This window comes from Cydia pomonella, chromosome 1 (genome assembly GCF_033807575.1).
Source record: "Cydia pomonella isolate Wapato2018A chromosome 1, ilCydPomo1, whole genome shotgun sequence".
Classification (NCBI taxonomy): domain Eukaryota; kingdom Metazoa; phylum Arthropoda; class Insecta; order Lepidoptera; family Tortricidae; genus Cydia; species Cydia pomonella.
Genome location: NC_084703.1, coordinates 17,646,822 through 17,671,535, shown reverse-complemented (window position 1 = coordinate 17,671,535; position 24,714 = coordinate 17,646,822). Strand labels below are relative to the sequence as shown.

At 37.4% G+C, this 24,714-nt stretch overlaps 1 protein-coding gene across 2 annotated transcripts in view; it reads right to left on the bottom strand.

Annotated features, from left to right (window-relative positions):
- The window catches only part of LOC133517165 (uncharacterized), a 130,455-nt gene extending 106,437 nt beyond the window's left edge, over positions 1-24,018 (bottom strand). For both annotated transcript variants that reach the window (XM_061850352.1, XM_061850360.1), the window contains exons 1-3: positions 18,953-24,018; positions 16,428-16,560; positions 9,109-9,223 (exon numbers count right to left, since the gene is read on the bottom strand). In XM_061850352.1, the coding sequence (XP_061706336.1) occupies positions 9,109-9,223; positions 16,428-16,560; positions 18,953-19,813 (1,109 nt within the window). In that variant the 5' untranslated portion in view covers positions 19,814-24,018. The remainder of the gene's footprint in view (positions 1-9,108; positions 9,224-16,427; positions 16,561-18,952) is intronic.
- Positions 24,019-24,714: the final 696 nt, after the last annotated feature.

The window sequence follows — 24,714 nt, the reverse complement described above, 5'->3', positions numbered from 1 at the left end:
TTTTGTTCATGTTTCTTGTTGGTCGCCCAGCACTCGGAGCCATACATTAATGCCGGTCGTACTGCGGTTTTGTAGATGCGCCCTTTTAGCCGTATTGGCATCTGGTTGTCACAAAGCACCCCGGTAAGGGTCCTCCATCTCAACCATCCTGCGTTGACTCTGTGGGTGACATCTGCGTCTATGTTGGCATCGGCTGTTAGCATGGACCCGAGGTACTTAAACTGATTAACTTTAGACACCGGTTGTCCTTCAATGACGATGTCTGTGCTTGAAAGTGGCTGTTCACTGAAGCTGCATTTTAGGTATTCGGTCTTGGATCGGCTAATGCGCAGACCACTGTCCTCAAGCGCTCGTCTCCATTGCTGGAGGGTGGCATTTAGTTTGTTGGCGCACTTATCGATGAGCACAATGTCGTCTGCGTAGAGCATGTCCACGGGAGAGAAGACTGGATATCTTTTGTGAGGTAATCCATAGACAGGTTAAACAGGAATGGGCTCAGTGCCGATCCCTGGTGTACTCCTACTTTTACTTCGAATGGTGATTTTCATAAAAGTTAAGAAAGAATAATAAATTCCATACTAATTGTTGATGCTCCTATCCTAGCTCTAATAAAAAAACCATAAAAATAAACATGGGACATAGCTGTGGTTAAAATAGTTTCAAATTATGACACAATATTTTCGTATAAAGGCGGTTTCGGGGCGCTCGTCTACTTTCGTCTTTAGAGTTTCCAGGCAACTGTTACTGAATATTACCAAACAATACAAAGCAGCAGGTTGTTGTTGTCCTAAAGCACCCCAGAGGTGCAAAGGGCCTTCACAAGCTCGCGCCACGCCTTCCTATCTTCAGCTCGTCCTCAGGCCTCGCTCCAGCTCAACCCGACCGCTCGTAACTCTCTTTGGACGGACCGTTGCCAAGAGTGTACAGGACGCCCGGAGCCACGGCTCCCGTCCGGCGGTTTCCACGCAAAAGCTATGGTAGCATTATTCGTTTCCCCTCTTCGAATAGTATGTCCTATCCATCTCCATTTCCGTGTCGCAATTTCTTCGTCAATGGGTGTTTGCCGGCATATACTCCATAGGTCTTCATTTCGAATGGTTTTTGGCCAGAAAACGCGAAGGATCGACCTGAGGGACTTGTTGACGAAAACCTGAAGTTTATTAGTTAGGCCTTTAGTCACTCTCCACGTTTCGCAGCCAAAAAGCAACACAGATTTCACAGTGGATTCGAAGAGGGAAAGTTTAACTCGTCGCGTGAGCACATTCGACTCCCAAACAGCCTTTAATTGAGCGAACGCAGCCTTCGCCTTCTTTATCCTGCTGTCGATGTCTTCATCCGCTCCACCTTTACAGGATATTACGCTCCCCAGGTACACAAACTTTGACACTGAGTCTAGGTTCTCACCCCCCAGCGACATTACTTTATTCTATGTCAACTGCTAAATGCGATTTTTGTACGAAGGAAATTGTATGATTTTCGATTTGGCCTAGAATTAAGTAACACACATTTTCTGTAACTTTAGCTATCCTAACCTTCGTTCGAAGAACTGAACTGACTTTCATCGTAGTTTGTTGCATTTTAGCCGCATATCTACCCTATGTAGTTTTTACGATAATTATGCCAGGTATGCTTCGTTTTCGCAAATTCTATTAGCAGTCTTTGTGATGGGCCCAGGGTCACTTATTCCTAGAGATCTACCGCTTCGAAGCCTCTGTTCAAGGGACAACATACTTAATTAGCTATTTATTATGCAATGCACGAAACTTTGAAGTAATTTTATGTGTTTCAAAATCAAACATGTAGGATGTTGCAAATTGACTTGCTATTGAAAATACCAATTTTCAGTGATCTCTTCTATTTGCCGGTGTAAAGTCGAACAGCGTAAAACCAGATATATTTATATTGCAATATATAATAATAAGAAGACTTTATCGTGGTAAGAAAGCCGTAGTCATCTTGCTTAGAAACAAAGTTACAGCGGCTTGAAATTTACAGTTCTTTTCAGTACATGCCTTAAGCATATAATAACAGTTTTGAAAGATTCACGGTTAGTTTCACTACACTTAAATCGACCGGGAAATATCGGAAGCTATTTAGCAATAAAAACAATATAAAAAGTAATAATGGTTTATATCCCGGTCAATTTATAAGTGTAGTCATACTTATACATACTTAGGTCATACCGAAAGTTCAAGAAGAAAATCTAGTACTTCTTTATTTATTGTGTAACATTTTATTTTATAATTCTTTTTCTTAACTCATTGTGACAATGCGTACAAATTTTCTTTACGACAGGATCATCCTGAGAATCACGGCCCATTTTTCCTCAGGCACTTTTTGTATGAAAACTTAGCCGTCAGTGATTTAGTATGGCGTTTGCGGGGTATCTACTTAGATTCATGTTTTCTGACGTATACGGGTACACGTAGGATTGGTTTTACTTGACTCATTTGGGTCCCTAAGATTGTCTGAATCTGCGGATAAGCGATTTTTTTGTAAATTATTATTATTGAGCATACAGCGATTTTAGTTTGGAGAGTCGCTGTTGAAAGACTTCATTCTTAATTGTCCTCCGTAAGATTAATATGAAAACAAACAAATAAAACCACCACAAATAATCACCCGAGTATTGGGCTTCATTATAAGACAATATTCGAAGCTAAACTTATCGACTGAGGGAAAATTGAAAGTCGCATAAAGTTCGAGCGTAACAAATTTCTCGACTTAACATTATAAATACCCACATTATAAGCAGCATATCTAAAGTACAAATTACACCCAAATAAATAGTACCACAAAAAAAATGTTAAATAGATTTTCAAATGATATCTTAAAACAAATTTGACTGTGTCATCACTAAGTGGCTCATTATACGAACTTTCAGTATTGTCCGCGTACATATTAAATTTGCATAATATAAGTACGTGCCTATCAAATAAAGAAACAACACAATACCAACACACAACATAATAACATAATACTTGCGATTTGTGTTAATGGCTTAGTACGAGTTGTGTATGTGCTATGGACCAAGTGATAAATGGGTCATTTTACATAATGCCCGGGCATTATGTAATATTACCAATATGAGATGGTGATTTGATAATAATAGTTATTATTAATAACTATTCAAATTGCCCGGGCATTATACATACTCCCTATCACCTATTGGGCAAATTAATAAAAAAATCATGTTTCAATAATATTATTTTAATTTTTGACATTAAACCTAAATTGAAAACGCAAATAACGTAAAATATGTACTTTAACTACATTCGTCAACCGAAATGTATTCCAATGATAAGCCACCAAATTCGGCATGTATTAGATGTTTGCGTAAACTAGTTAGTTCAGTTTAATTCAGTACCTACTTTTAAACAAACACGGATTTATCGAAAATATCTATGATCTAAGTTAATTTACACATGCCTTGTGTGCGCGGCTCTAGTACGTATAATTTAAAATACAGTTTGGAATCGAAGTCGCTGTAGTACAAAACGGTTACATGGCGCTGTCAATAGCCGATGACCTTAACACAGGCATCATTAAAGGAGCTTTTCAACAAAACTATTTGTTTTCTTTAAGCTATCTACTAGGTACTCGTACCTATCCAATAACCGCGCTTGTCGTTTATTCTGTGTTCACGGATTTTTGAGTATTAAGTTGGGGCAATAATGAACTTTTGAGGAGTAGACTCGTGGGACTTACCGAACCTGCACAAAACTTAAAATTCTGGGAGATTTATCTGTATTTGCAGTTTTAGTCTGCAACATTTAACTAACATTATCCTTCCTTACGCATATGTAGTTCCAAATCTGCGAGAGGAAATGTAAAAACCATGACAAAACCTAAATGCCGGCAACGCACTTACAAGCCCTCTGGTGTTGCAGGTGTCCATGGGCGGCGGTAATCGCTTACCATCAGGTGATCCATCTGCTCGTTTGCCTCCTCTACCATAAAAAAAATGCTTAATCGGTCTTAAATTGTAATAGGTAAGTATATAAATATAGAAAGGTCAACTTTCAAGTTTTATTCCTACGAAATAATCTCTCATTCAATAGCTCTGATCACGCTAGTTTCCAAATAGTCGGAATCGAATAATTAAAGAATAGATCGCACTGATAACTACGCCCATTAGCCGATCACTTTTGCCTTGCAATAAAGTCATTACCGCGACCGCATTTTAAATGACCGATCAGATTGATTTTTTATGATTGTGTTTCGTTAAATGCAGGCCATAGCTTACCAATCTTTGAAAGCCATGAAAGTTCTTGCATGTACTAATTAAAAGTTGTGGAAAACGGAGTTTATTTTGTTTATGAACTGATTGCGAATATTCTTGTAGAAGATTCTGGGACATGTCAGGGATGAAGATGGAAGTTAGAGGTGCAGAAAGAATAGGGAGCTATAGGAGCTGGTTGCGGCATGAAGTGGCGCAGAATGGGGCAGAGCGGCGCTTTCATGTGTCAGAGGCCAAGATCCTTTTTAACTAGGTAACTGAGCCAGTGAAGAAAGTGATTTCGATATAATTTTTTAATTTTCTCTGTCCAAACTGGAATTCAATAATGAAATCCATAAGGAATCGACATGTGTTCGCATATAATTTTTGAGCCCACCGTACCTACCAGGTTTTGATTTCCAACTCAATTAGACCAGTGATACCTACAAATATTTTATATTCCTGCTAAAATGCCCAGTTTCCCGCGTACCCACCGCGTCGACAAATAGCCTTTGGGCCTTCTAGGCTATTCTAGCTCCATAATCCCTTGATCGAGCCTGATCATAATTGTAGAATAAAATATGTATATAATTTCATTTAAATTAGAACAATACTTTAGTTATTCCGAAACAAACTATCCTTTGATAGTTCAGTTTTAAACATTGAAATGCCGGGACGTGCCCCTAGCCAGCCGTGTGTTCCAAGTTGAATGTAAGAACTTCTCTTTGCTTCGCTCGCTCGTTCTATAATAGCATCATCTATGCTTTAACTAATACTCGTATCATATAAATTATTCCAATTTTTAAGTCATCACGAAAACAAACTACTTATTCAATTCGCTTCGCTCGCTTGAAAAAAGCCTAGCCACTTAGCCAGGATAATTTTGAATACCTCGTGCATTTAGTGGTTGAAGGCTCTCGGTGTACCTTGGTGTACCTACCCAAAAAATTTGCCTTGGTTGATATGAGTACCAAGTTTGGAATGTCATGCTTTCTTTGCGTTGTTTCTATTTATTAACACGAGATTGCTGTACAAAATAGGTAAGTAGGTAATTTATTTGTAGGTACTTAAAAAAATACCTCAATAGTTCGGGAGTAATAATAAGTATCTTGAAGTAATTTCTATAGTATCTTTCAGCAATTATGATTCTCTTATCTTAAACAATAGTATAACGCATGTTGGAATATAGGCATAATAACCGGCCAAGAGCATGTCGGGCCACGCTCAGTGTAGGGTTCCGTAGTTACTCTTCCGTCACAATAAGCTAAACTGGAGCTTAAAGTATAGTAAATTGTTAACCAAGGGATGAAACGGTACCTTTCACCCGAGTTAAACAAATAGGCAAATTTGCATAATCAGTACCTAATTAAAGTAAGTCTTTTTACTATGAAGGGAAAACTTTTTGCGATAAACCAAAAACAGCTAAACTGATCATGTCCGCTATAGTTTTCATTTAATGTCTTTCTTAAGCTCTACATCCACGATTTTTTTCATATTTTTTGGACCTATGGTTCAAAAATTAGAGGGGGGGGGACACATTTTTTTTTTCTTTCGGAGCGTTTATCTCCGAATATATTCACTTTATCAAAAAATGTTTCTTGAAAACCCCTATTAGTTTTGAAAGACCTTTCCAACGATACCCCACACTCTAGGATTGAAGCGAAAAAAAAAATTCACCCCCACTTTAAGTGTAGGGGAGGTACCCTAAAAAAATTAAATTTTTAGATTTTATTGTACGACTTTGTCGGCTTTATTGATTTATATATCCATGCCAAATTTCAGCTTTCTAGCACTAACGACCACGGAGCAAAGCCTCGGACAGACAGACAGACAGACAGACAGACAGACAGACAGACAGACAGACAGACAGACAGACGGACATGGCGAAACTATAAGGGTTCCGTTTTATGCCATTTGGCTACGGAACCCTAAAAAGGAGTAAATGTAATGCATTAAATAGGTATGCTGATTATCCCTAGGCATCAAGTCCTATTCAATCACGATCATGTTTACGACTCTGAGCAATGTATGGTGTCACGGGAAAGTTACTTCGTCCCGACGCACAGTGGCACCGTCCATAATCGTGTGCGACATTATTTTAATGAGGCTAGGGCAGGATAATCCCACACTTAAGCGCAACCCGGCCGCGTAGCTAACATGCAAATCGCTGACGCTCCGTAGCGATCGAAACGCAACTGTCACTGTCGTACTAATAGGGAAGTGTGAGAGATAGACACAAAGCGTTTCGTAGTCGTAGCGATAGCGATTGTCACCTTGGCTAGGCTGGCCGCTCCGTTACGCTATTCAGCAATTTGTCAAATTATATCATCGATTCCTTAAATTTACATATTTAGTACCTATAAGAAACATGCATTTTTGTCCTCCGTCATACATTTTACAACAGCCTTTGTTTATCTTCATAGGTGGGTACCTACCTACATTTTTGTTCATAATTGTAATTTACTTATACGAGTAAATGCCGTACGACATGGACGTTCTTTAAAATTGGGAGCTTCAATGTGTAATCAGCGGGAAAGGACTTATAGTTACATATAATTATACCATTAGTCACTCATCATCTATTAGATCATCTAGTGATCAACGTCAACTGCAGCTTTAAGCTAACATAAACTGACCGAAAACGACATTTATTGTTTTATCAAACAAACATGCTTGGCCATCACATAAATACTTATGATCGGTTGTTCACGTTAATAATATAACCTGGAGGACTGAAGGATGTAAATAGGAAAATAACGGGCCAGTGCGCGGATAATCGAAGTGGCAGGGGCTGATAGCACCTCGAACGTTCCCTAAGGCCTTTAGTCTAAACATTTTAGTCTCTAAATGCGATCAAGAATACATCTTTAAAATCTTTCTGGTTATTTGGGCCTACTGTTTATATATATATTTCTTATTTAACCAAAACAAATATTATTGTTGAAAAACTGATTAATCAGGTAATTGTTTTAACTGTTGGGGTTATTCAGAGTAAAATAAAGATTTTAATAGTTGTAAAAACGACTTTTAAAGTAGTGTTTAAATGTGTGGTTTATTGAACAAGTGAAACCCAAATTTACCTAGTTGGTTACTAAATTCTGTTACTGTAAGAAACTTTATCTACATAAAATATACGAACGACAGTTGAATAAACTATATATTAAAATGAAGTACACAAAATCAGGAATTACATATGACAATATCATTCAAAATGGCCTCCTCTGGTCTTGACACAGGCCCTCAAACGACGAGGCCAGTCATCAATAGCGGCACGCACGATTGTCATGTCTAATTCCGTCACTGTCTTAACTATGGCCCGCTTGAGGGAGTCAAGATTTGTATGGGGTTTAGCATAGGCTTTCTCCTCAATAACCTGCCATATGGCATAATCCAGGGGGTTAAGGTCCGGGCTGGAGGACGGCCAGTCTTCGTGGGCAATAAAGTCAATTTTGCTCCTTCGAAACCAGGCTTGAGTTGTTTTTGCCTTATGTGCAGGAGCTGAGTCCTGTTGAAAGACCCATGGCTGGTTTTGAAATAGGGTGTGGCTTGAAGGCTTCACTATTGGTTCGAGAACGGTTTCCTGGCAAACTTTGGCCCCAGTTTTCACACCTTTTTCACAGAAATGAACCTGTGTTAGCCCTGAGTATGACACTCCCAGCCAAATCATCACATAAGAGGGATCATGGCCTCGTTGCACTCTCGGAACAGCCGCATTCGCCTCTTGACTGTTTTTTGCATACACTCAATGTCAATCTGGCGGTTACAACATTCTTCAATGGTAAAAATGTTTTCATCTGTAAATAGTATTTTTTGGTGGTCATTTTGTGCGTACCGCTTCAATAGCACGCGACTTCTCTCTAGCCTTATAGTCTTTAATCGTCCATTAAGCAAATGACCTTTTTGTCTGCGGTAAGCGTGTAGTCCAAGGTCTTCCTTGATAACTTTTTTTAGGGAGTTTCTCTTCACAGACATCTGTATAGCCAACAACTTTTGCTTCCGAACGTGGTTTCTTGCACTTCTCGCCTTCACTCCCTTTATTAGAGCTGGGGTCCGAACGGTGCGTGGTCTTCCAGACCTCTTGCGGTTGCGGACCTCTTGCGGTTCATGATATAAAGTTCAGTACAAATTTGCCTAAGCCAAAATTATAAGAATTCACATCACGATCGTAAAAAATTACAAACATGCGAGAATTCCATGAAAATCATAAAATACTATAATATTTTATCTCCTAAAAAGGATCGTCAGGGTAGGATTAACAAGAAATATAATTATGAAATAAATTGAAAAATTCTGAATTGTAATTTTATCGATACTACCATCACAAAACTATTCATATTTAAAAAAAATGATGAGCTTTCTTAGGCATACGTACCTCAGTACTATTCTGGAAATAAGGGAGCCAAAGTTTAGTCTGGGGAGTAATTATTGAAAATTGTACCATGAAAATATTTTTTTATTAAAATACAAGTAAAATGTCATATTATTTTTCCAACTATTGTGACGGTACCCAGGGGTACGGCAGTGTTCCAACCAAGACATTACAAAGGACACAACCAACCTTCATCGAAGCTCTGAGTAATATTGTATCCATTAATTGTGCGATAAACAAATTGTTTGTTGATTTTTAGGTTTTCAAGCAACTTCAAAATCATGTTTGGCGGGTGCCCACATTTGTGCAACGCAATTACTGCGATACGATTCTCTTTTAGGCCCCAATTCATTATAGATACGACGAGATAAGCGTTATGTGTGGTATATAATTATAGCTCACAAATCCATCACATTGTATTTTTTTATTTTTTCGGTAGCATTTGTTTTAAGGGAAATAAAGAGGTTACAAATCGAGTAACAGAACTTAGTAACCAACTAGGTAATACCTACCTACTTACCTGTTGGATTTAGACGTCTTCCGGCGCCGCTGTCCGAACGCGGAGTCTAACCCCGAGCTCATGGAAATAGCTCGAGAATTGAGGAGTGAGTCCTGGTTATATGCTCCATTAGTGCCTGAAAATTAGATAGCATATGGTTAATGTTAATAAAATTAACAGTCAAATGCAATTTACAAGTGTTTCATTCACTTAACTATTCGCTTAAATAGAAGGTACATCAATGTATGTAGGTAGGTACGCCATTTTTATTATTTAATTAAGTCATAGACATAAGAATCTGGCTGTGATGGTGAAGTACTCGACCTGGGATTGTCAGATCACACAGCGCAGATACTAAAAGTTTGCATAAAAAAACATGTATGTATTCCTGGTTCATGGTCCGTAATGAAACGCGACATTTCTAGTTCAAACCTTTTCAGATTCAAGTCTTGCCTTGATTCATTGTCTTTTACCGAAATTTATCAAACATAAGATCCAGACACAGCATATGACTTATTATTGCAAAAAATTCGAATGTTTTATGATTTATGCTTCCCTTATAAAAAAGTATTACTTAAAAGGTTCAGTAAAGTTAAATGGGTATCGAAGGGGATAAAAATATGCAGTCGGAAGCAAAGAAATTTACTGTGGCGCTACAGACTCTCCCCTACAGAAGACAACAAATCGCTCCTTGACAATTACTCTAAAATATATTTTAAAAAAAAAAGTTAACAAAGAAAGCACAAGCCTGGCAAATAATTAATAGTTCGAAAATGATATGCCCGAAAGAACCCATACCTACATACAATTCGAATAGACCAAGACCGTGTTGCTAGTAAACCTAGAGAATATGTATAGCCAACGCTTTCAACAATTATTTTATTGATCAAATTAATGCATCCCCAACTCAGTTGCCATATCCGAGTCACATACCCACCAATATGCGTTCAATGTTCATGTACCCTACATCCGCCAAAGAAGTACAAAAAATAATTAAAAAACTAAAAAATACAATCTACTATTCCTTCTTTTGGCCTCAGAAATGTGTGGATAGAATATTTCGGGTTTCTCGTGATACACCGTGTATATTTATATTTGCCCCTACACGAGGATGACTCATGCTATGGCGGATGGCGCTTCGTTTTCTATGAAAAGCACCACATGATCACCGATCAGCCGTCATAGAAAATGACGTGTCGGACGCCCGGGCGCGGTCCGGTCTAGCAAGTGTTATGAAAAACACTGTCTTCAACACGGGAGATACTTACTGAAATTTGAAATTTTACTTAGTATAGGCCTTCAAGGCCTAAAATTTGTTGATTTTGGCCATGTCTCTCATAATTATTTATAATATTTGCATAAAGTAACGGCTAAGTATGACATAAGCGCTTCGGCAGACATTCAAATACCTAAATATATGCATATGCATAACTAATACAAAGGGTAAGGTTAAACACATCTTTAATTCGGCACGAGCCGTGATTTATTTCGCAAATGGTTTGGTGGGCCCATATGTTGACATTCAGTGTCGTATAGTGCAGTAATTTTTGATAAAATTAAATTTATATTAATGGGGTCCCATCGCGCTGGTTGACATAACTGGCGACCGAAAGCTGGCGCCTTGCTCGCAGCCTCGCATAACGTATCAGTATTGCGATACAACGAGGAAATGCCGCCAGCATCCTTGGTATTGTATCGCCTTAAGGGCCTATTTTAGATTTAAGTTAGTTTTAGTAATCCTCTGTATATATCCATTATGTATATTTTTAATTGTAAATAAAAATTATTAAATTTATATTAATTGATAATGAATTATCTCTAGGCAAGGACTGTGAATTGCAGTTGTTCGTTTGACGGCTCGCCCTGGCAATTGCAAACAAACAAAATTCGTCTTTAAACGCGTTTTGCGTGGATCGACACCCGTTGGGACGCATCATTTAGCTAACTCTTTACTGAATACTTGAATGTAGATGTGCCATAATATATAAGCATCATTCTTTCATCTATATTTGATGTTTATGCTGACACTTACACACTTTGTCAAAGCACGTTAATTCACATTTCTCTGGAACTATCACTAAAATAAATGTAAATAATATAAATTAACTGATTTTTTATTTGGTGTCGATTTGTTTTCGTCACATTTTGATAAAATTTGGTGGATAGATGTACATATAAGTCAATGGTATACGAGTATATAGAGTTCCTCGTTCTGAAGACAATAAGCGCAATTTCACCGTATGTCTTAAAAAATCTTCCAATGAGTTCCAATAAGGAACAAACAGCTCAACGGAAAATTATAATTATATTCATTTTTTTGTAAGCACATCCTTAATGATACCGCAACTCCAGCACACTATAAGGCAACACTATACGAAGGCCCTGACGGAGGCTACATCATTTGACATATTTAAATATAAATACAGAAAAAAACTTTATCTAACAATTTTATGAATAATAAGGTATCTAAGCTTCTTAATTCGTATCTAATAGTTACAAAATAGGTATACACTTGGTTTTATCGCAATGGTACTGATTAGTTGTTTAATCAGCAAGTCTCACTGTTATGAACTTAAACGATTCCAAGCAAATTAATTTTAAAACTAAAATATATTTCAAATTTTCATGAACATGTGTATCCTGAATGTCATATTAGCTTTATACTTAATAATAATAATAGATTAAAAATAAATAAAGAAATAATAATAAAACACTTTATTACAAACTACATAATAAAAGTTACAGAGAATTCATTGGAGTCTAATAGTGTAGGTAACAACAGGCGGCCTTATCGCTAAACAGCGATCTCTTCCAGGCAACATTTAGATAGCGAAACGGCGAACAAAGTATTTATTTGTAGTTAGTATTTTATTTTTCTACAAATTATGACATTACATTTTATTACCTATATTAAATTAATATTTCCGAATTCCATGGAAATTAGATAAAAATGCTGGTTTGGTGAAATTGACCCTAATAAAAATCCATCTCTAAAGAGTCCATATGCCTCTAAATTAATCAAAGTAATTAAGAATGTCACGAAACGTGTCTATACGTCACGAACGTGGACTCAAAAGTCCGTGGCGGTGACAAAATTTTGAGGCCACGGCCGTGACAATTTGGAACATGTTCAGTATTACTTAAAAATTACCTTTGACCCTGCACAAATTACATAATTAGCCTTAATCTTGAATGTATGAGATGTATCTTGTGATACAAATAATAACGTGAAACTGTAATGACTTTTAAAACTCAAACACGGCGGTGACGCGTTAAAGTTCACCTTTTTTTTATAAATACAAAGAAATGTTTTTCGACAAAACTTCTCCCTTGCAAATCTTTTTACTCAAAATGCAACTCTCCATTTGCAAATCTGATAACAACACAGTGTTGCTTTACGCAAAAAAATATATAAGGCTAATCGTAAAGATAATTTTCTACCGAGTACCGCATGTTTATACTAACACGCTAAGCGCTGGGAGGAGCTTGCTGCAGACAGAGCATCTTGGCGGTCCACCATTTTTAACCACATCAAATCGTTTGAGGAAAACCGCCTCAATGCCTTAGATACCAAACGCCAACAACGTAAAGAGAGAACGAAGCCCTCTTACACGTATACATACAACGCGTCCGGCCAACTCTATTGTAACACCTGCAAAAGAGTCTTTAAGACCAAGTTCGGCCTGGCCAGCCACATTAGGGCGCATAATCGGCGTAATCCGTAATTGCTGAGGTCGCCGTCATCGAAATCGATGAGGAGGACTATACTAACCCGCGCGACGGTGACACGAAAACTGATCACAAAATGTATGATGTTGTAAATTATATAAAATCTTTATATATGCATACAATTTTTAAACAGTGTTGTAGAATAGGGATAAGTAATAAAAACACTTCATGTTAAAATAAAAAAAATTATATCACAAAATCCGGGGAAGTCACGGTTGACATAAAACTAGAATTAAATTGTTTATTTTTTTTTTTTAAAACATATGCTTTTCTTACAGGTAACCCAAAAAATATATAAGAATAAGAATTACCCGTGTATGTTTGGGATAATTCTTTATTATGTGAACCGATTTCAACAAGTTTTGTTTTATTTGAAAGAAGGTGTCTTTAATGTCATCTCATACAAATTTTAAGCAACGGAGGTTGAACTAGAAAAAAAAATGATAGTTAAAAAAAGTTATCAAGATACAGGTGTGATTACAATTATATTCCTGGACTTAATATGTATACAGTGTGTAAATCTAATACGGGCGATAAATTAAACCAGACATAGAACTCATTAGTATAATAATTAATTAAGATGTTTTTTTTTAAGTTACTTACACTTAACTGTGTCCCCATAATTAATTTTTGAAAATTTTATCAGCAGCAATGTATTTAAACATGGTTGCGTTACCAGAATATCTATTCGAAACGATTACTACGCATTTACAAAACAAACTTACCTAATATCTGCAGGAACAATCACATGTTAGTGTTACACTGCGTTTAATGTTTTGTGGTTATTTTGGTAGACAGACTGCTACTAGGCATGTTAAAGATATTAAATGTATATACTTTATTGTATTTACTTTATTGCACATAGAAATAAAAACACGAAAAACACAGTTACAGTGTAAATTAAATACAACAAAGGTGAACTTATCCCTGTATGGGATCTCTTCCAGTCAACCTTTGAGGAAAAGAGTCAAACAGAAATAACGGTGAATGAATGACAAACGCAAACAAAAGTGTACAATCACTGAAATTAATGAAATGCACGTTTTGAATAGACATTTATACAAATATACATAGATAGAAAAATAACCATAAAATAATGCATACATATATATATAAATAAAAATAAATAAATATTCTATATATAATAATAAATGAAATTAAATGTTATTTATTTATCATTTTTATCAACAAAGAACTGACTTCATCTACTTAATGTCATTTTAATCAGTCACGATAACAGTACTTGACGTGATGTTTCCTAATACTGAGCATAGACATGCTTTGATAGCACCTTTTCTGAAAATGCATTTCATATCAGTACATTTGTCTGATGTTGTTATACCAGATGGTGGGAAATAAGCATACGGCCCCTCTGATAATTGTATTATTACCAAAATTGATTTCGAGAATTAACTTAACAGTGTAAACACCACAAAGTTTGGTACATTGTTTCAAAACGTGACAAACTCTTTGGTAAAGTTAAATGTTTTTTATTTTATTTCAACTTTGATTTGACAATGTCAGTCATTCTTGAGTCATTCAATAGTCAATACAGAAGTAATCGTAAGTTATAAAAATGCCTCGTTTAACAACTTTTACTGCTCCCGAACCAATTAATGGACATGATTTTGATTTAAGCGAAGCATTACAAAACGGTAATCGAGTGTTAGCTCTGTACAGAGAGCGATTCCTTGATCGAATTGTACCAAAAAACGCTCCAGTAAGTAATTGTAAACGCGATACAGTGAGTTCGCGAAGGGTGGAGGGAGCAGCTATTCTCGATCGAATCCTCCGCCATTTTGCACTTGACCCTGAGAGCAGTAGAGGAAGGAGGTAGAAGAAGAACTGAGAAACAAGATAACTGAAGTTTTGCAGAAAGTCTGGGATACCATCAATCTTCGCCACGTGATCATGGAGCTAGTCAAACGACGTTGCGAAACCTGTTATGAAATACAAGGAAGACACGTGGAAAATAGGTATCTGTGGCGAAACCGGCGAAACTAAACTGTGCTTTTAATAGGTAGGTATTAAAATAGTTTTTTACGTGTAAGGGTATCTAACTTTATTTTTAACTAGGTATTTCGTTTATCAGATTAAAAGCATCATACTTGGTTATTATTTACCCACTCATGGCAGTTAATCACAATAATGACATTACATACGCGATATGAGCTTTTGGAAGTAACAGTCAACGAGCGTTTAACGCGCGTGTGATTGCATTGCGGGCCGAATTATTTTGTATGGATAAAATTTTAATTGCAATTTTAAGTAAATATGATCTAATAACATTTCTTATGTCCTATACTAACCACCGTTAAGAGATTCGCCCGTATTAGATTTACACACTGTATATTATGATAATGTAATGTAAAAAATTGATATTTTTTGTTGATATACCTACTTGAGACAATGGTATTTATTACCTTATTTTTAACACTATGAAAAAAAAATGTATTGGAATTTTCAATTTGATCTCTTTCAAATGATACCGCACTTGACTTTGAAATTTGCTCCCTCTTTATATTGGGCATTGTGTATATTAATAACTAAAATTATAAATAACACTTTCAATGTGTCTGAGTGGGTTAGCGTTCTAAGCTATGCCAATTTTCAAATAGGTAGCTCAAGTTGTTCTCGAGATATTTGGCAATGTGACAGACAGATAAGGTTTCATTTTCTGCCTTTTTGGTACCGAGCCCTAAAAACTGTTGGAGCACAATTGCCAAGTGGGGATAAAAGTACTTGGGCACATTTTACGGTAAGTATTTTAGGTATAAAGGTATATTCTTTTCGGGCTAGTCGGCTTCTTAAAACTAGGAGCTGCTTCATGATCATAACACCCCATCAGCATTACTGAACGCATGAGTGGTGGAAGCCCCTTCGGGTCCGTTGAATCGTAAGACCATGAGCATCGGCTCACATTTAACCGGCATTTTTAACAGAGTTCAAAAAATTCCAAAAGGAGGATGATAACCTCGGTTTCGGTTGTATATATTTTTTATTTGTTACCTCAGAATTCCGTCATTTCTGAACCAATTCGGAAATTTACTTACAATTTTTGTCAAAATTTTGTTCTAATGATGGATTTCATGAGGAATTGAGGGAAAGGGAACTCGTCAAATCTTATAGGCATACATATTATAGTGATTTTTGATATTTTTAATCTATTCCATCCCAATCCATGTGCAAATCAGTGACATTTAATCAAGTGGAACTGCTGATGAAGACCAGAACGGAACACCTCAACGATACGTACTTCACGTTCAAGGTCGAGTTGCGATGATGAATTCCAAAGGGGTTTGTTGGAACTCCTCAAATCTTGAGGGCATACTTATTGCGATTTTTTTATTTAAATCGAAAAACTTAGCATTTGCATTTAAACAGTGCTGTTTGGTGAAATGGAACTGCTCATGAAGACCAGATGGAACTTCTCCGCGATAGGCATTTTACGTCTTGGGGCTAATTGTAATTGTTATGAGATGCACTATTATTGTAAATGATTTTAATGGCATTTCAAACTTTTATAATGTGAAGTCAGTTTTTTACTAGTGAAGATTATTTGAGCTCCAGTTGACAGACTGGGTGTCAGTGGAATAGCTCTGTTTACTCACTGGTGGGACTGCCCTGCCTGTGCACGACGCTGGGTTGGCTGGCCGAGAGGACAGGCTGGCTGCCCGCGCTGTCGCGCTCGCTCACACCAAGCGTCGAGTTCGACGCTACGCTCGCCGCGCTCCCTCGCACCTCCTGCTTGCCACACAAAATTTTACAACAAAATTATTTATTCCTCATATTAATTATTCTTAAAGTTCACTTGTAACATTTCGGTATTGTATCCCGTTACACATTATGAGCAAAATGTACAGCGGTGGCAGCATAGTTCCATTCTTATCACTTGTCACTACGCCCGTCACTTTTTGGCGCTTACATACTTGTTAGAACGTGACAGGCATGGTAACAAATGATAAAGAGCCGACCTAGCCCTACAGATCAGTCGCGACCTTTAGGTAATTGTCTAGTTTTTAGGAACTTGCAGTTAGTAAGTTTATTATAAATCAACTTTACTTTGAGTCTCAAGTAATTGTGCCCCAAATCGCACGACTATTTGAATGAAATTGAACTTTTGTGAAGGTACCTACGTAAAATGCGGACGCCCGCATAAGTTGAAGTCAATCCCACTTGCTTTAGGTTGATAGTTAAGGTGCAGTAGGTTCAGAAGGTTAAATTTTTTTATGGATTGCCATAAATTTAAGCAATTCGAGCCCTGAGTTTAGAGAAAATGATAGGCCTAAAATGCATTTAAAAAAATTATAATTTATTTTGCACAAAAGTTAAACATATGAAAATTATTTCTAAAAATGAGCAATACTTTGCTTGAGGGAACTCAGCGATTACTTTTTTTTATTTTTAAAACACTTTAAATATTAAAATTAAACATAAATAATATCTGCGCTCCCGGGCACACACTTCCATCTCGCTCACACTTATGGTCATTGAGAGTGAGACAGTACCCACATAGTTCTGAAATGGTCTTAGGTAGGTAAGTGTTTTAGAATATCATTTATAGATGTCCACCACTTATCTCATTTTTGGTTCTAGTAGAAGGTACCTATGAGCTGAGTTTTGTTTGAGGATCCCTTCAAGGGTATATTCGATATTATGTTCTGATAAGGAAAATAGACGAAAAAAACTTGTCTCAATTTTTTTAAGGAAGGTAGGGTTGTCCAAGTCAGCCAAACCTCCATTTCTACTTTTCCTGATCAAAACACGATACCGAATATGCTTTTAAACGTATCCCCACGATTTTTGTTACATTCCGTATATCAGCTTCATGGAAGCAAGCCTTCAAGCAGCCTGTAGCTGACCGTAGTGGAACACAAATGGACCATCATAATTTGAAGCGAAGTTAAGGTAACTTTGTTTAAATCTTACTGTCAGACGCTGTACACGTGTAGCCTATGGAGTGATTACACCAATAGGACGTTTAGTGCTCTGCGGGTCCAATACAACAATGCCTTTCGAGGACTGCTGGGGCTGCCCTGGCGCTGCAGCGCGTCGGGCATGTTCGCCGACAGCGGCACGGACGGCTTCCACGCCGTGCTGCGCAAGCGCGTGGCGTCCCTGTGGGCGCGGTTGCAGGGCAGCCCTAACACTCTATTAAAGGTGGTCGCCGAGAAGATGGACAGTCCTATGATCATCCACTGGATGTCAATGCATGTGAGACAGAATAATAATACTAATTCAATGTAAGTTAATTAATTAGTTTAATGTAGATTTTATTTATATTAAGTAAATTAGATTATAAATTATAAATTATTCATTATATTTTAAGCAAAACTATGGATAATTATGTCCGAAATAAACGATTTCAATTTCAATTTCAATTTAATCGCTGAACTAGCTCTTTTAGGGTTTCGTAGTCAACTAGGGACTTACAGTTTCGCCATGTATGTCTATCTGTGTGTCTGTCCGTCCGAGGCTTTGGTCCGTGATCATTAGTAATGGAACGCTGCAATTTGGCATGGATATTATAAATTAATCATGCCGACAAAGTGGTAAAAAAATATCTAGATTTTTTTTCGGGGACCTCACTACATGTAAAGTAGGGATTTTATTTTTCACTTCAACTCTATGGTGTGGGGTTACGTTGAAAAGATATTTTTAAATTAATAGGGGTATTCACCAAAAAATTTTAAAACTGAAAATATTTTTAGGAATATTTGGTCTGAAAGAAAAAAAATGTCCCCCCTCTGACTTTTAAACCATGGGTCCAAAAAATATATAAAAAATTGTGAAGACGGAGCTTAATAAAGACATTCAATCGAAACTAAAACGAACATGACCAGTGGAAAGTTTTTGAGTTATCGCAGAAAGTCTTCCTTTCTTAGTAAAAAATCGTACAAAACCCTGCGAAGGTACCCCCTTTTGTGAAGGATGGGTAATTACGGAACCCTACATTGAGCTTGGCCCGACATGCCCCTGGCCGGTTTTTTAAATTCAGTTCCCAAAGCTTAAATTGCAATTTGCTCATAATGCAGTAATAGTGTAGGTACCTACCTTTACACCTGGATCTGTATATTTCAAGACTCAGATATTTGATCCCTGTACAGTTTTTACAACTTTATAATATAGCGCTTACCTGTTGACTAAGTGCAGATCTGTTGTATTCGTCTCCGACCGTATCCACGTTTTCATTTAAAGACTGAAGGGAAACTGACATGGAGCCTCTACGGGACATACTGTGAGACTTGCTCCCTAACGACTGTCTCTTAAAAATCTCTGTTGTGTTCTTTAAGAAACTGTCCATTTTTTTCCTAAAAAATGACGATTTTCTCTCCAGCGGAGATTTTCCTATAGAATGCAGATCCATTTCTGATTGAGACAAACTCTCTCGCCGGGTTAACATAGTGTTGTCTAAAGATAATTTCCGCTCCCGATTTTTTACGATGTGTGTTTTGGTTTGTAGTGAATCAGGTTTAGAGGCGGATTCTTCGCTTTTTAAGTTTTCCTGGTTTACATCGGGCTCTCTCATACATTCCACTTTTGAAGCAGACATTTCAGTATCTTGAGTCGAATGATTGTTATAGTCAGTATCGTGCGCAAGTTGCAAGTTGTCCTGATAGGGCTCAGGTTGTTGTTCCGTATTCGTAGAAATTTCATTTTGCAAATGTGTGTTCGGATTTTTACTCTCGTGTAATAAATTATTCACTATATCGAAGTTCTTGGCTTCTTGCAAGTCATCATCAGGTTTTGTGTCTTGGAGGTCACTGTGATCATCGGAACCATCTTCTTGGACATCAGTAAACTCATTTTTATCCATCACAACACTGCCTCGTGGTGCCTTGATTCGCATACTATTATTCATTTTTACAGATCTCAATATCTCCTTTATTTTTAAATTTTCTTTTATAGTCTTTACGTCCGTGAACATAGGAGATTTCTCTTTTTCCGCATGTTTCATGGGTTTATCTTTTTTCGTTTTTTGTCTAAACCTATCCATATTTTTAATAACAACGTGTCACACGTTAATCACTGAAACACCACAACTAATATAGTGATATAATAAAATCTACCAGCAAATTTAGTCCTGGCTTCCACTTATTAAATTACGAGTAGTAACATTTCGGACTACTGACATTATAACACCTGTGCACATCATTTTAAACAACACTCAAGAAAGTGTGACGACAACACTTATCGACAAGAGCGATCGCAGTGACCCCGCGGGACCTCGGGTTGGTTAATGATTTACATGGAATTCAATCACACATTTAAATTTAACACTGAATCATTTCTAAGCACTAACGAGCGTGTCGATGTCACAAGAGGAACGACGGCATGTTACTCAACGAATGTAAACACGGTAAAGCAGCGGGTACGTCCACGTCTTATCAGCAGCCAGGCACTTACTACCAATAATATTAATAAGGCAGGTATGCACGTGCCACCTGTACGTTTAAGGCGTAAAGCAACTACTTCACTCGTTTTATGCCTAAAAATGAGCGAGTAAAGGTTTATCGGATGTTATGTTGCAGCTGAATGGTAGGACGTAGTGAGCATTAAAGTGATTCAGTTAGCTTAATAATTAGCTTCGTATCGCGAGAAGTGTGTCAGCCGCGCATGTTGTGTCGCCTCGCTCGAACCCTATCACACGGCGATATTTCATGTCTTAGATAATCGTTGATAACAAACTGCTATCATCAAGAAATAAATGGCTAATAATTTATTTTTTTACGATTGTGTTCATATAATATCTGAGTCTTGAAATATACAGATCCAGGTGTAAAGGTACCTACACTATTACTGCATTATGAGCAAATTGCAATTTAAGCTTTGGGAACTGAATTAAAAAAACCGGCCAGGGGCATGTCGGGCCTTACTCAATGTAGGGTTCCGTAATTACACATCCTTCACAAAAGGTACCTTCGCAGGGCTTTGTACGATTTTTTACCAAGAATTTTGACAATTGAGTAATATATCTTCGAAAAAGATTAAAATAGGTACATTACATACCTATGTGTTACTTAACAACTATTAAGCAGTGCGGCTAGCATGATGAAACGCGAGAAAAAACATCTGAGCGATTCCTCCTTCCTGAGAAATTAAATAGTGTTTACATGTACACCGATTTAATAAAAAGAGGATATCATTTGTGGTTCTTGATATGCTAAACCACACCAATTTACTATTTTACCGTAGGTACGAGTATAAATAACGTCCAAGCAGTATCTATCTAGTATCTAAAGTTGAAAATTTTATAAATTCATACTTGCACTTAACTGCAAAATCAAGGCCATTCATACATTAGGCTCGATCAAAATATGGAGGGCCTTGAGTTGCGCTCGCCGAGCCCGCATTTTTCGTTGTATAATACTCGTAACAAAACTAAAGTAGAACTTTCTTTACCTTAACTTTTATCTTTATTTTCTCATTTTTGCGATTAACTATATACTTTGTCAACTCGGTGGCATGTCAAAGGTAAGTTTTTTTAAATAGGTACTTGGTCTTCTGTTATCATGAAATAACTTTCGTTGTCTTAGAAGCGAAAAATTACCATTTCGAGAAATACTCAAGTTTGATCCCCAAAAATACCCAGTGGAGGATAAAATTTAAATCTGAAAATTCTCGATAATCATATCCAGATCCTAAGTTTGTTTTCTTATTTTCACTCATTTCATACCTAGGTAATTGATTTTTTAAAGAGCTACTTTTAAAAATATCTGATTCAAATATCTTGATAATTTATAGGGAAAGTGTGCTTTCACTTAAAACAATGGTTATGGTAGCATGCCAATGCAGCTACCATATTATATCTATCTAACTATCTATCTTATTCTAGCTATGATTGAGCTAAGCCGCAGATGGACAGACGGGCATGGCGAAACTATACCTATAAGGGTTCCTCCTAAAAAGGTGGATAGTATACAACGCGCGTACAAGCAGCACAATAAACATACTTGGCTCATCTTGGTATTTTCAGAATGTAATTGTACACTTTTTTTAAACTGTACAAAGTACCTATTGGGGTATTATAAACAGAATTACGAATAGACTACGTGAACAAGTCACTCAAAATGTGCTGACACTATTCTACTCGTACCTACGCACATCACAAAACGAACTCATAGGCAGAGCAGATACTAGACTCTGATACTTTGAATGACATTACTAATAGAGGCATTCCCACGTTTAGAATTGACATCCTAGAATCTCCCCACATACTGGAGCTCTATGCTATCGCTAGAAAAATTGGTCTGTATGAAAAATCTAAGATAAGATAGATGTGAGAGATTCAAAAAGGTAGTGAAACTGCATTCAATCATTTAAAAGAAAATCATTATCTAGAACCTGGGTTTGAATTTTATTTAAAGTACTGGATAGTTTGGATATTCTTTTAACATGAAAATGGATGGTGTAGTTCCTACAGAATAAATATTGTCAAGGTACCCTATGTCTGTAATTAAAAGAAAATGATTTGATTCACGTTTTATTTATACCTAAAAGTAAAACAATTTAACACAAAACTTCTGAAGATCTTTAAATACAGTTTATTTCTGGTTTCAAAATGCAGTTTATTTCTTGTAACTTTATCTAGTTCTTTTAGTTTCAAATCCTAATGCATTTTGCACTTTTATATGGTAGGTTTAGCCGGGCTAAGTACGTCGTTTTTTGGGTTGTTTGAATGGAGAGTATTGAGACGTGACGGTAAATTATGAAAGAGAGAGAGCGGTTAAGATTTTCCTGATTTAAATCACAGAGAGGTAGTGTTATGTACGATTATACTAGAAACATTTTAGTGTCATGTGCGCACGATATGTCTGTAATATCTGTATACTCTGACAATGTGTATGTCATCTTTGACCGGTCGGTCTAACTGACAGTAACGTTAAGTTATCTCTCCGTCTAAAAATATTCCTTTATCATAATTAAAATTTTAAATACTGCAATAAAATTACAAACTGTGTAAAATGATAGTGATGTGTTTAAAAGTGTTTGCGTATCCGTTTAGTCCAAAATAAAAGCAAAATTAGTATCAATGTAAACACGTTACCTTTTACCCTGCACGGGTAGCGAAACATACACACGCCCGGCTGCGCGCGAATGGCAACTGTGCGCATAGGGCCTAAAGTGGTCAGTGGAGTGTAGCTGTCCAGCGGTATTACGTTATCAGTTGTGACGCACGGCGCATCAAAGAGTACTGATCGCAGACTGCGCGCGTAATAGTGATTGTGTATTTTGCCTCAGTGAGATTGTCATTATAAAAACTTACAAAATGAAATGTGACGGGTGCTCCAGAAACTGCTCTATCCGGCTGACCGTAAAAAAATATGGAAATGCCCAGACTGCAGCGCCGCGCAAAAAAAGGGCGGGGACAACACACACACACCGATAAGGGCCTGCAGCGAGGACCAGAACAACCGCAGGAAGAACGAAGCCGATGCCCCGCAAAGCGAAGTTAAAGCCTTAGTGTATGAAGTCCGCGCGCTCACCAACGAAATACAAGGTCTTAAAACCGAACTGGAAGAGGCGACGTCCTCTCTGAAGCGATGTCACGACAGACTCGACGAGCTGTCGAAGGTTCATGATACCCGGTTGAAACGACTCGAACAGAGAGACGCGGAAGTTTCAATGCTACAGGAGAAGGTTGCCCACATGGAACAAACGATGAACGCACGGGAACAATACCAATTGCGTAACGAAGTGGTACTATGTGGCATAATGGAGTCAACTAACGAGAACCTGCAACACGTCGTGCAACTCGGAGCCCGGGCAGTTGGCGTAGAGGTGACCGAAAATTATGTGGATTGGATACATCGTGCGGGCCCTAAGGGAAAGGAGCTCAGATACCTGCGTACAGTTGTCGTGCGCCTTCTACGTACCAAAAAAGTGAACAGTTCCCGATCGCGCTGCAATGTAATAAGCTCAGCTGTTGGCCTGGATGGACCGTCCCTTAAAGTCTTTTTTCAACAAGGAAAACCGGCAGTTATTTCGAGATGCTAAACAAACAGTGAAGCAACACGGCTATGAGTATTGCTGGTGCAAACGGGCCTCTATATTTGCGCGACAGAAGCAGGGTGCAACTCTTTTACACATCCGATCGAAAGATGACCTCCAAAAACTACAGAACTCTCCTGACATCAGGCTCAACGCTGAGCTGTCCGAGCGTAGATCTACAGTCGAAGGGCAAGAATAGGCAAGAAGATTCGTCGCGATCACAGCACACCGTAGCAATGAGTATCACACAAGCAAACGTATTAACCTACACTCCATTTTTCACGCCGCTCACTGTAATATATGCGAACCAGGCAAAATTCTGCATTAGTAACATTCCTACATTAGTAACTCCTAAGTCTAGTCCAGTCTCAGCCGAGCCGAACCATAAAGCCGTTCATTCTCTAACAGCCAAACCCAAATCTTTTATGTGGCAGTTTTTCACAACACTGATATGTTTTCATATTATGTTTATTTTACAAAAGGCTTCAATGATGAATTAGCAGATGATATCGATCACATGAGTATAAATTGCCACAAAATAACTGAGCTTGAAACCTGTAAAACGTTCATGACCGGTGAATATACTTTTAAAGTTCTCAGAAAAACTTTGACTTTTTCATTGCAAGTGTACTAAGTGTAGTAAGGTTTAACATGAACATAGATGTTATTATATTGACTGAGTGTTGGCTAAGTGATTTATCCGTTATACCTCAAATTCCTGGCTACTCAGCCCACAGAACCAGTAAAATTATATATAAACCAAAACAGCGGCATTAGATGAATATGAATATGAATATGAATATCAACTTCGGCAGATTCTCAACAATCAACAAATGATTGTCGCAGGAGACATAAACATAAACACAGCCATACCATCAGACTGTTCTGAGTATTTATGCTTAACAG